The following is a 12,012-nucleotide window of genomic DNA, read 5'->3' on the forward strand; positions in this document are numbered from 1 at the left end:
GATGTTAGTAATGATGCATATGATGATGATGAAGAAGGTGAAAAAGGAGGAGGAGAAGGATTAAGTACACTAAAAATTACTGTTGTTATTGTTTTAAAAATCCCATTATCAAATCTGTATAACCAAGCTGGTTTGAAATTAATCAGTCGGCCAACGAAGAATAATTATGATGACCTTGTGCAATCAGTTGTTAGAAGAAATTCAGACATTTATCTTTCTGTGAATTTACTTTGTGGCTCATTTGTTTCCAATGAGTGGTATGTGTGGATCTCAATGGCTATGCATTGCTCTGAGGCAGCACTGTTGGTAACTATTAGTAGCATGGATTTTGTATAGTTTTATCAGGAGTGAGTGTGTCGTATAGTGATTCCTGGTTCACCTAAAGATACCAAGCAAGTTATCAGCAAGAGGACAGAGGTGCCAATACTGGGGAGCAGAAAAGGCATTCACCTCCAGGAGCAATAAATGTGCAGTCTCTGAGCAGCGTTGTGCTTCATCCATGAAGCTTACCAGCTACAGGTCATTCCCCAAACCTTAGCCATGACACCGAGCAGTAAATTCCAGTCTAAAACCAGACCATACCAAGAAGTCAGCGAGAGAGGAAAAACCATATAATTGCTGATTTTCAGCACCATACCAACAAGAGGGTTGACAAATTTTATTATTTCACTGATCTATGAAACCTTATCTTGGTAATGTGGACATAGAGTTTAAGATGTTGTGAGAGCTGTTTACCAGCTTCCTGCATAAAGTAACTGTGAAATTCAAACCAGGGATGACAACGTTCCAAAACCAAGTTCAGCTTTCTGTTCCCCACCTCAAAAAATGGTCTGCATTCTGTGCAGTATAGCAGGTTACCAGACCTCTTTGGCATTAAGGCAAACTGAGGTGCTTGGTTTAAGCTAATTCTATGGGGTTTTTTCTGTTTTTAAAACCCTTCCTTTTCTGTGAAAGTAGTAAATTATTCCTTGTCTAGTGACTCCAACATGGCTCAGGAGACTAGGCAGGAGTAAGAAAAGTATGCATTCAATGTTGACCTTCCAGAAGCTTTTAAAGCTAGACAATGAAATTACTGAGTACTCTGGATAATCAAAATAAAGTTACCGCCATCCCCCAGGGCCGCCTCGAGCAGACAACAGAAGGGCATCGAGCGTATTGGTCAATCAATCTTAGTTTCTCCTCTATGAAATGCAAGGGCTGCACTAACTGGAGATCTCTGAAGCTACCTTCTATTCTAAGATTCTGTGAATTTAGTTCTAATCACTTTTTTAAAACAAAGGAAGCAGAAAGACCCCTGGTAAAACATTTCCCCATGTCCCCAAACCTAACAAGAAACAGTAAGATCCTTAAATGACTTAAGTTCACTTGTGAAGAAAGTCAATGGGAATTTGATTTGCTGTGTATATGGATGTGTGCTCTTCTGTTCTGTTAAAATGATGTGAGTTCCCAGGGAGGTGAAGAACTGCATAGGCTCATAAAAAGTCCCCTCCCATACCCTTTACTATGAAAGGAATTGTATTTACTCCTGAGGTCTCTCTGGAAGGCTGGTGGGAGGGATGGAAATAATGCTCTGTAAAGATTTTATTAAGGATTCCTCTTAATTTGTTTAAAAAAGATTTAATTGCCTTGCTTCTTCTTGCTGATCCCCCCAACCCCAAACACTGCTAAAGCTTAACTCTTCTGAAAGCCCAACTCTGCTGCAAAGTAATTCATTCTCCTTTTTTTTTTAATTACAGTATTCTCAAATGAGGGATGAAGTATTCAAGTCAAACTTGGTCTGTGCATTTATTGTTCTTCTATTTATCACGGCAATACAGAGTTTGCTTCCTTCTTCAAGGTAAATATTAAAGGATTAAGTTATGAGGTGAAATGTTTTTGTGAGATGATGGTTCCTCACCCGGAGTCAGCCAGCAATCTTTTCAAGTGACCAGAATTTAAGATAAATGAATCCAGGATCCATACCAAAATGTATGACAGTGTTGATGCCTCTTCTGATTGTCTTACTCTGCATAATAATCTATTACTCTGCCAATGCAAGATTCTTTTTCCCCATCTTAATAGAAACAACAACCAAAATCAAAATAGAACCCACTCTTATTTGACACTTCAGCCATGACCGCAGAAAGTAGTATAAGAGACTCAATCACCATTTACTTGTTTATTTGTTCATATGAGTTCTTCATGGGCACAGCATCAGAGCTTCCTGGGTAATCAGAATTGGCACCTTAATAATACTGCAAACACCTACATGTGGGCAGTTCCAAATACTTTGTATACAACAACTCATGAAATCCTCATGGCAACCCTATGAGGTAGGTATTATGATTATCCCCATCTTAAAGAGAAGGGAACTGAGGCTCACAGTAGTGAAAAAGTTGCCCAGGCTCTCACAGTTGAGAAGTGTTACAGCCTGGATTCAGACCTAGGAAGTCTAGCTCTGGAGCCCACATTCTTAACACTCTAATAGGCACATAATTATATCTTACAGGTTATAGATTCCATGGCCATGATTTGAACCTAGTTCTGCATTAGTTCAATAGCCATATTTTTTCCTCTCTTCTACACTGTAAGCTAGCTCCTGCTTATTTTTGCAGTTGAATTGCCTTCTCCCTAAACTTACCATGAGTTTTCCCCTTTTGCATGGTCAAAAATAACATCAACAATTTTCTTTTAATATTTAGTATAGTCAAAGCAGCATGCTAGCCCCTAAGTATGGTATAATTTTGTAGGAGTAGGTCTTTGCCCTCTAAGACATACTTTAGTGGTAGAGAAAGACATTAACAGTGGCTCCCAATTACTGATCACTTATTACATGCCAGGAAAGTACAAAATCCTTTGCGTGGATTGTCTCAATATAGTCTCAAAAATAACTAATCAATGCAGCAGAATTCTAATTCCCATTTTGTAGATGAGGACTTATCCCAAGTCTATATATCATCCAGGCTGGGATTTAAATCCAGAGACAGAGTCTGTGCTTCTAACTACTTAACTGCTTTGCACCAAAATTGGTGATTCATTCTGACTAGGTGGTTCAAGAAAAAATTACAATTGCAGAAAAGGTGTAATTTTGGGTTGAGTAGGATGAGGAAGAAAGAGTGGAAGAGTATTGCCATTTAGAAAACAGCACTGGCAAAGGCACAGAGGTGTGTACAACCTTGTGTTTGTAGAACACTGAATAAACAAAAGAGCCTATAATAAAGGATTTGTGCAAGGGTGTGGTGGACATTGTAAGTGAAAAAGGAGTAAGCTAACAGAAGTTCAATGTCTACGACTACGTTAAGGACTTTAGAATTGATTCTGGGAGCAGGAAGGAGCCTCTGAAAAATTTTTAGAAAGGTTGCAGCATGATGCTGTGAAGGAAAGGTGTTCAAGTTAACTAACACTTAGGGAACGACAATGTTTGACCTTTTCTGGATTAGCAAGGGACATTCGGAGAAGGTGAGAAGGGATTCTGGGAAGATGGTAGCCGAGGTAACATATTTCTGAATCTCTTAGAATTTCCACATATCTGGTCAATTAGATATCAAAACCAAAGACCTCATGGACTGTATTTACAGCAAAAACATGTGACACAGTAGCCACATAAATTCCAAAGTGGAAGTGAGTAGCTGCAATCCCCCAATCGCCCCAAGATTTGTGTGATATCAACATCTGTGTGGGAGAAGCAGAAAGAAGTACTGGGCATCTGTCACACCTGGGAATAAAAGGATTCCAATACAGTCAAATGATATTCACTGGAAAGTACCATGGGCCAAATTGAGAAAGTAACCAAAAGCAACAGCAGCTGAGTGCAAAGGTCCACAGTGAGGTCTGAAGAGCTGAAACCATCAGGACACTATGAACTGATGAAAAACTGACCGTCCAAATCTCCCTCCCAGGGTAGGGCCCTTGAAGGAACTATGTGAATGAAATCAAAATTACTGATATTCACTGGAAAGTACCATGGGCCAAATTGAGAAAGTAACCAGAAGCAACAGCAGCTGAGTGCAAAGGTCCACAGTGAGGTCTGAAGAGCTGAAACCATCAGGACACTATGAACTGATGAAAAACTGACTGTCCAAATCTCCCTCCCAGGGTAGGGCCCTTGAAGGAACTATGTGAATGAAATCAAAATTACTCATAATATGGACTGTAGAGAAAAAGAGGAGGTTCAGGTAAGAGTGGGAAGGGAATCTAGCCATCATGGTTTTGAGCACTGCATGAAAACAGCCAAAGAGAAAGCTTTTTGAAGTTAAAAAAAATAAAATAAACTATCCTGAACCACACTCTTTCCAAAAGATTGAGAAAGTTAGTTTTACACAAAAATGAGCAACAAAATGTATTGGTGGCAATCCCATACTAAGCCATTATAAGAAAAAAAGATTTAAAAAGTAGAATAATATCCTTATCCTCAATGAAAGCACCCCAAAGACATGCTTACAAAATATACCAAAACTTTAACCTACTCTTTTAGAAGGATCTAAAGCACTTACTGTGATTCAAGACATGAAATAAAAACATAAATCAGGGGGCCGGCCGGGTGGCGCACTGCTATAGTGCGCAGCTTGGGAAGCGCGGCGGCGCTCCTGCTGAGGGTTCGGATCCCACATGCAGACTGGTTCCCGCTCACTGGCTGAGGGAGGCGTGGGAGCGGCGCCGAGGGCTGCGATCCCGTTGCCGGTCCCGGTCCGGTACGGGGGCGACACTGAGGGTTGCGATTCGTTGCTGGACATGGAAAAAAAAAAAAAAAAACATAAATCAGAATTACAAAAACTTAGAAATTTGGCAAGAGATCTCAGGAAATAAAAAAAAATAAAGACACATTTTAGAAATGAAGACTGAACAAGCAGGAACATACAGCACATAAACACAGCAAATAATGACTTAAGAGAAAGAGAAAGTGAAAGGAGGAATATTTTTAAGTAAAAACAAAAAGACATTAAAAGGATTGACAGTGCCTTCTTACCTATTCCTTGCTGCCACACCAGCAAGGATCCAATATACTACCCATGTGATACAGCTTAAAGAACTGCAAGACACAGACTCTTCCTGATGAAGAGGACTTAGGGAAGCCCAAGTCAAGAGGGAGAAAAAAGGACACCAGAGGTATATATAGCTACAGAAACCTGGTATATATAGCTACTGGTATATGTAGCTACAGCAAACATTAAACACAGTTCAGTGCCAAGCCAGATTAATATAAATCCTCACAGTTAAGGTCTATTTACCTCAATTTCTATTACCTGATATAATATGAACAGTTTTCAACAAAAATTACAAGGCATGCCAAAAGGAAAGAAGATTCAAAGTAATCACCAGAACCAAACTCAGATATAACCCAGATGTTGAAATTATCAGACAGGAATTCAAAATAAGTATTATTAATATATTAAATGTTGTAATAGAAAAAGGAGACAATATGAAAGAAGAAATAGGCAATATAAACAGAGAGATGGAAACTGTAAAAGTGAATCAAAAGGAAATGATAAAAATACAAAACAATGTAACAGAAATAATGCCTTCAATGGACTCATCATTAGGCTCAGCAAGTCTAAGGAAAGAATCAATAAACTTGAAAAAAAAAGTCAATAGAAACTTCCCAAAAATGCAAATGAAATGCAAAGAGAAAAGTGAATAGGATCAGGGAGGCAGGGAACAGGTCAAAGCATCCAAGAACTCTGGGACAATTTCAAAAGATGAAACATATGCATAACTGGATTACCAAAAGTAGAAGAAAGGAGAACTGAGCAACAGAAATATGAAGTGATAATGGCTGAGAATTTTTCAAAATTAATAGTAGACATCAAACCACAGAACCAGGAACTTCAGAGGTTAAATACTTTTATTAAATAACCAAATATAATAAACATCAAAAAAAAGCACACTTAAGCATATTATATTCAAACCGCAGAAAATCAAAGACAAAGAGAAAATCTTGAAAGAAGCCAGAGGGGAGATACCATCTTACATATAGAGGAACAAGGATAAGAATTACATCGTACTTATTGTCACAAACCATGCAAGCAAGAAGAAAGTGGAGTGAAATATTTAAAATATTGAAAGAAAGCCCACAAACCTAAACTTGTAAATCTTTCAAACGTGAAGGAGGAATAAAAACTTTCTCAGGCAAACTATTTTCACCTGCCTTTCCCTGCAAAAAAATTGTTAAAAAAAAAAAAAAAGTCCTCAAACAGAAGAAAAATCTATAGAGATCTATATTAAAAAAAGGAAAATAATCGAAGAAGAAATAAAGTTAAATAAAATATTTTTTCTTATTCTTAATTGATCTAAAACATAGGTGTTTGTTTAAAGTAACAAAATTGATATATTAGATGGCTATAAATATGGATAAGTAAAATGAAATACAGCAATGTCACAAGGTATATAAAGAAGGAATTAGAAATTGTTTGTTTTAAGATACCAGCATTACACATGAAGTGTTATAGAGTTATTTGAAGGTAGACTTAATAAATATGGATAAGTAAAATGAAATACAGCAATGTCACAAGGTATATAAAGAAGGAATTAGAAATGGTTTGTTTTAAGATACCAGCATTACACATGAAGTGTTATAGAGTTATTTGAAGGTAGACTTAGATTAATTTTAAATGTATATTTGAAACTCTTGGACAAACACTAAAAAAATTTTTAAAGAAATATAATTGATATACTAAGAAAGGGAAGAAAATTAAATTATATAAAATGCTCAATTAAAATCAGAAATCTTGCAAAAGGGAGTGGACAAAGAATAAATGTAATGGTTAAAAAAAATTACAAATATGGCAGATATTAATCCAACTATAATAATAATAACAACTTTTACAAGTTAATGGTCTAAATATACCATTAAAAGGTAGAGTTTGTCAGAGTGGATAAAAACAAGACCCAACCACATGTTGTCTACAAAAAGCCACTATAAATATAAAAACTCAAATTAAAAAGTAAAAATTAAAGAGATAGAGGATAATATATCATGCAAACACTAATAAAAAAAAGCTGGAGTATCTATGTTAATTTCAGACAAAACAAACTCAGAAGAAGAAAAATTATCAAAGATAAAGATAACATTGCATAATGATAAAAGGGTCAATTCTCCAAAAAGAACTAACAATGTGAACAGTTAAGCACCTAATAAGAGAGTACCAAAATGCATAAGGCAAAAATTGATAGAAGGATAAATAGATAAATCCACTATTATACTTGGAGACCTCAACATCCCTCTGCCAGCAACTAATAGATCACACAAGCAGGAAATCATTAAGAATGTGAATAATCTAAACTTGTGCAATCAACATTTATAGACTACAGACTACTCCACTCAACAAAAGGAGAATACACGTTTTTCTCAAGTTCACATGGAACATTCACCAACATAGACCACATTCTGGGTCATAAACCACTCCTTAACAAATTTAAAAGATTAAAAATCAAACAAAGCATGCTCTCAGATCATAGTGGAATTAAACTAGAAAACAGTAACAGAAAAATAGCTGGGAAATCCCCAAAAACCTTGGAGATTAAATAACATATTTCTAATAACACAAGTCAAAGAAGAAATCTCAAGAGACATTTAAAAATAATTTGAACTAAAAAATGAAAATATAACTTACCAAATTTGTGGGATGCTGCAAAAGTAGTGCATAGAGGGAAATTTACAACATTAAATGCATATATTAGGAAAAAAAGAAATACGAAATCAGTAATCTAAGCTTCTACCTTGAGAAACTGGAGGAAAAAAAGCAACTTAAACCTAGAACAAGAAAGAGGTAAAAAAAAAAAACTGAGGTAGAATTCAATAAAATTGAAAATAAGAAAACAGTGAAAAGCAGCAAAAACAAAAATAAAATCTGGTTCTATGAAAATACCAGTGAAATTGATAAGCCAAACTGAGGTAGAATTCAATAAAATTGAAAATAAGAAAACAGTAAAAAGCAGCAAAAACAAAAATAAAATCTGGTTCTATGAAAATACCAGTGAAATTGATAAGCCTCTAGCCAAGATAATCAAGAATAAAAAAAGAGGAGACACAAATTACCATATTATAAATGAAGAAGAGGTTTTTCACTGCTGATCCCATGGGTATTAAAGCAATAAGAAAATAACTCTACAAACAACTTTATGCAAATAAATTTGATAACTGAAATGAATTGGACCAATTTGTTGAAAGACACAAACTATCCAAGAAGAAAAAGATAACCTAAATAGCCTTTTGTCTATTAAAGAAATTGAATCAATAATTTTTAAACTTACAAAAAATATATTAAACACCAGCCCCACATGGTTTCACAGGTAAATTCTACCAAATATTAAAAGAAAAAAATAATACCATTTCTCTACAACCTCTTCCAGAAAATAAAAGAAGAGTTCTTAACTCATTTTATCAGGCCATCATTACCCTAATACTACTCTAATAAAGACATTGAAATAAAGGAAAACTACAGACCAATATTTTTAATGAACATGGACACAAAAATCCTCAACAAAACATTAGCAAATAAAATTCAATATCGTTTAAAAAGAATTATACACTGTGACCAAATAGAATTTCTTCCAGGTATGCAGGGCTTACTCAGCATTCTAAAATTAAACAATATAATCCACCATATCAACAGACTAAAGAAGAAAAATTATATGATTATATCAATTGATAAAGAAAAGGCATTTGACAAAATCCAACACCCACTTATGATAAAAATTCCCAGAAAACTAAAAACAGAAGGGAACTTTCTCAACTTAATAAAGAATGTTTAGAAAATCCTACAACTAACATCATCCTAGTGGTGAAAGACTGTAACTTTTCCCCCTAATATCAGAAACAAGACAAGGATGCGCTCTCTCGCCACTCTTATTTAATACTATATTGGAAGTCCTATGTAGTGAAATAGGACAACAAAAAGAAATAAAATAAAATGTATACAGACTGGAAAGAAAGAAATAAAACTATGATTATCCACAAATGACATGAATTTCTATATAGAAAATATCAAAGTATCCACCAAAAACTCTTAAAATTAATAAACAAGTATAGCAAGGTCAGAGAATACAAGGTCAGTATACAAAAGACAATTGCTTTCCATTATACCAGCAATTTAAAATTGGAATTTGAAATTAAAGGAACGATGTATATATAACAGCATCAAAAATGCTCGGGTATAAATGTAACAAAGTATGTACAAGATTTATATGCAGAAAACTACAAAACACCAATGAAGTAAATCAAAGATGTAAATAAATGAAGAGACATTTTACGTTCATGGATTGGAAGACTTAATATTGTTAAGATTTCACTTATTCCCAGCTTCATCTGTAAATCAAGGTAGTGTCAACCAAAACCTTAGCAATATTTTGTACATATCAACAAACCAATGCTAAAAGACAAAGAATACAGCATAACCAGTATAATACCACAAAAGAATAACAACAAAGATATAGAATTCACACTGATTTCAAGGCTCACTGTAAAGCTACAATAATCAAGACAGTGTGGCACTGTAGAAAGAATAGACACAGAGTTCAGTGGAACAGAAGAAAGAGTCCAGAAAGAGACCCATAAAAATATACCAAACTGGGCCGGCCCGGTGGCACACTGGAGAGTGCGCCACTTGGGAGCGCGGTGGCGCTCCCGCTGATGGTTCGGATCCCATGTGGAGAACGGTTCCCGCTCACTGGCTGAGCGTGGTGCGGGCGCCACACCGAGGGTTGCAATCCTGTTACCGGTCAGTAAAAAAAGACAAAAAGGAAAAAATATATATATATATATACCAAACTAATTTGTGACAAAGGTACAAAGACAATTCAATGGAGAAATGATATTCTTTTTGACAAATGGTGCTGGGAAGATTGGATGTCCATGTGCAAAAACATAAATCTAGACACAGGCCTTACAGATTTCACAAAAACTAACTAAAAATGTTTCATGTACCTAGATGCAAAACCATAACACTTCTGGAAGAAAACATAGGAGAAATTTGTGATCTTGGGTTGGTGATGTTTTTAGATACAAAACCAAAATTATGATCCATGAAAGAAAAAATGATAAATAGGACTTTGCTGAAATTAAATGTCTGATCTGTAAAGACACTGTTTTGAGAATGAAGACACAAGCCACAGACTGGAAGATAATATTTGTAAAATACATATCTGGCAAAGGACTTTTATATCCAAAATACACAAAGAACTCTTAAAACTCAACAATTAAAAACAAACATCCACGTTCTAAAATGGACAAAAGATCTAAACAGACAGTTCACCAGAGAAGAATTACAAATATCAAATAGGCATATGAAAAGTATCCACCTCAACATCATTTGGCATTAGAGAAATGCAAATTAAAACCAACAATGACATAGCACTACAGACCTATTACGGACTAAAATAAAATTTTTACAAACTGTCAATATGATTTTCTGGAGGCAACAACAACAAAAAAAGACCTGAGACACATCCAGACAATAAAATAAGATTTGGCTATAAAAAGGAATGAGCTATTAGCCATGTAAAGATTTGGACAGATCTTAAATGCTTATTTCTACATGAAAGAAGCCTGCCTGAAAAGGCTATATGCTTATGATTCCATTTATACGAGGGGTCTTCAAAATGTTCATGTAAAATGCATAGAATGAAAAATCTACACATGGATTTCAAAAATGTTATGCACTAATATAAACTCACACTAACTTGTTATAACATGTCTGAACAGATATAGCTTGAAGCAGTAAGAAGGATGAGATATCTGTTTGAAAAGACCACCTTATCAGAGCAACATGAATTCTGCTAAAATTGAAGTCAGAACAGACGTCAAATTTATGGTGAAGCTTGGGTGGAAGAATGGTGAAATTACTGATGCTTCATGGAAAGTTTATGGGGAGATTGCCCCAAAGAAGTCAGCAGTTTACAAGTGGAAACTCATTTTATTTATTCATTTATTTTTGTCTTTTTTGTGACCGGTAAGGGGATCACAACCCTTGGCTTGGTGTCACCCGCACCGCACTCAGCCAGTGAGCACACCGGCCATTCCTATATAGGATCCGAACCCAAGGCAGGAGCGTCACTACACTCCCAGCACTGCACTCTCCCGAGTGCGCCATGGGGCCGGCCCGGAAACTCATTTTAAGAAGAAACTAGATGATGTTGAAGACAAAGCCTGTAGAGGTAGACCATCCATGTTAATTTGTGAGGAAAAAATTAATCTTGTTCATGCCCTAATTGAACGAGATTGACAATTAACAAATGGAAACAATAGACATCCCCCAATTGCAATTCTGACTGAAAAATTACAGTTGAGCAAACTTTCTGCTCCTTTTTGCTTCCTAATCTTGAAAAAGCTTTCAAGGGAACCCTTTTTTCCCTTTTTTTTCTTTTTCTTTTTTTTTTTTTAGGTAATGTGAAAAAGACTACACTGACATGGTTAAATTCCCAGGACTTTCAGTTCTTCAGGGGTGGACTAAATGGCTGGCATCATCACTTACAAAAGTGTCCTGATCTTGATGGAGCTTATGTTGACAAATAAAATTATCTTTTAATTTCATTTTTTCTGTGAACTCCTTGAAATTCCCTCATATAACATTCCAGGGAAGACAAAATTATAGATATGGTAAATATGTCAGTAGTTGCCAGGGATTTGGGGAGTGAGGGGAAGGAGAGTTGAATAGATGAAGCTCAGAATACTTTTTAGGATGGTGAAACTATTATACTGTAAGGGTACATACATGACCCTGTGCATTTGTCAAAACCCATAAAACTTAAAAACACAAAGAATGAACCTTAATATATATAAACTGTTTAACGTTTTATTTATGAGTTCAGGAGATCCCATGATGGAATCAGCCTGTGACAAATAATCTAACTCTATTGAAAGTGTACAAAACGGGGCCGGCCCGGTGGCGCACTGCTACAGTGCGCTGCTTGGGAAGTACAGCGGCGCTCCCGCCGAGGGTTCGGATCCCACATACAGACCGGTTCCCGCTCACTGGCTGAGCGAGGTGCGGGCGCAGCACCAAGGGTTGCGATCCCGTTGCCGGTCCTGGTCCAGTA

At 35.9% G+C, this 12,012-nt stretch overlaps 1 protein-coding gene across 1 annotated transcript in view; it reads left to right on the forward strand.

The window, feature by feature from the left end:
• ADCY8 (adenylate cyclase 8 (brain)) overlaps positions 1–12,012 on the forward strand; it is a gene marked incomplete at its 5' end in the record, with an annotated part of 128,380 nt that overhangs the window by 44,400 nt on the left and 71,968 nt on the right. Inside the window, one exon of the mRNA XM_008574415.1 lies at positions 1,737–1,837. Within this exon, the coding sequence (XP_008572637.1) occupies positions 1,737–1,837 (101 nt within the window). The remainder of the gene's footprint in view (positions 1–1,736; positions 1,838–12,012) is intronic.

Source organism: Galeopterus variegatus, unplaced genomic scaffold, assembly GCF_000696425.1.
Source record: "Galeopterus variegatus unplaced genomic scaffold, G_variegatus-3.0.2 Scaffold1043, whole genome shotgun sequence".
Classification (NCBI taxonomy): domain Eukaryota; kingdom Metazoa; phylum Chordata; class Mammalia; order Dermoptera; family Cynocephalidae; genus Galeopterus; species Galeopterus variegatus.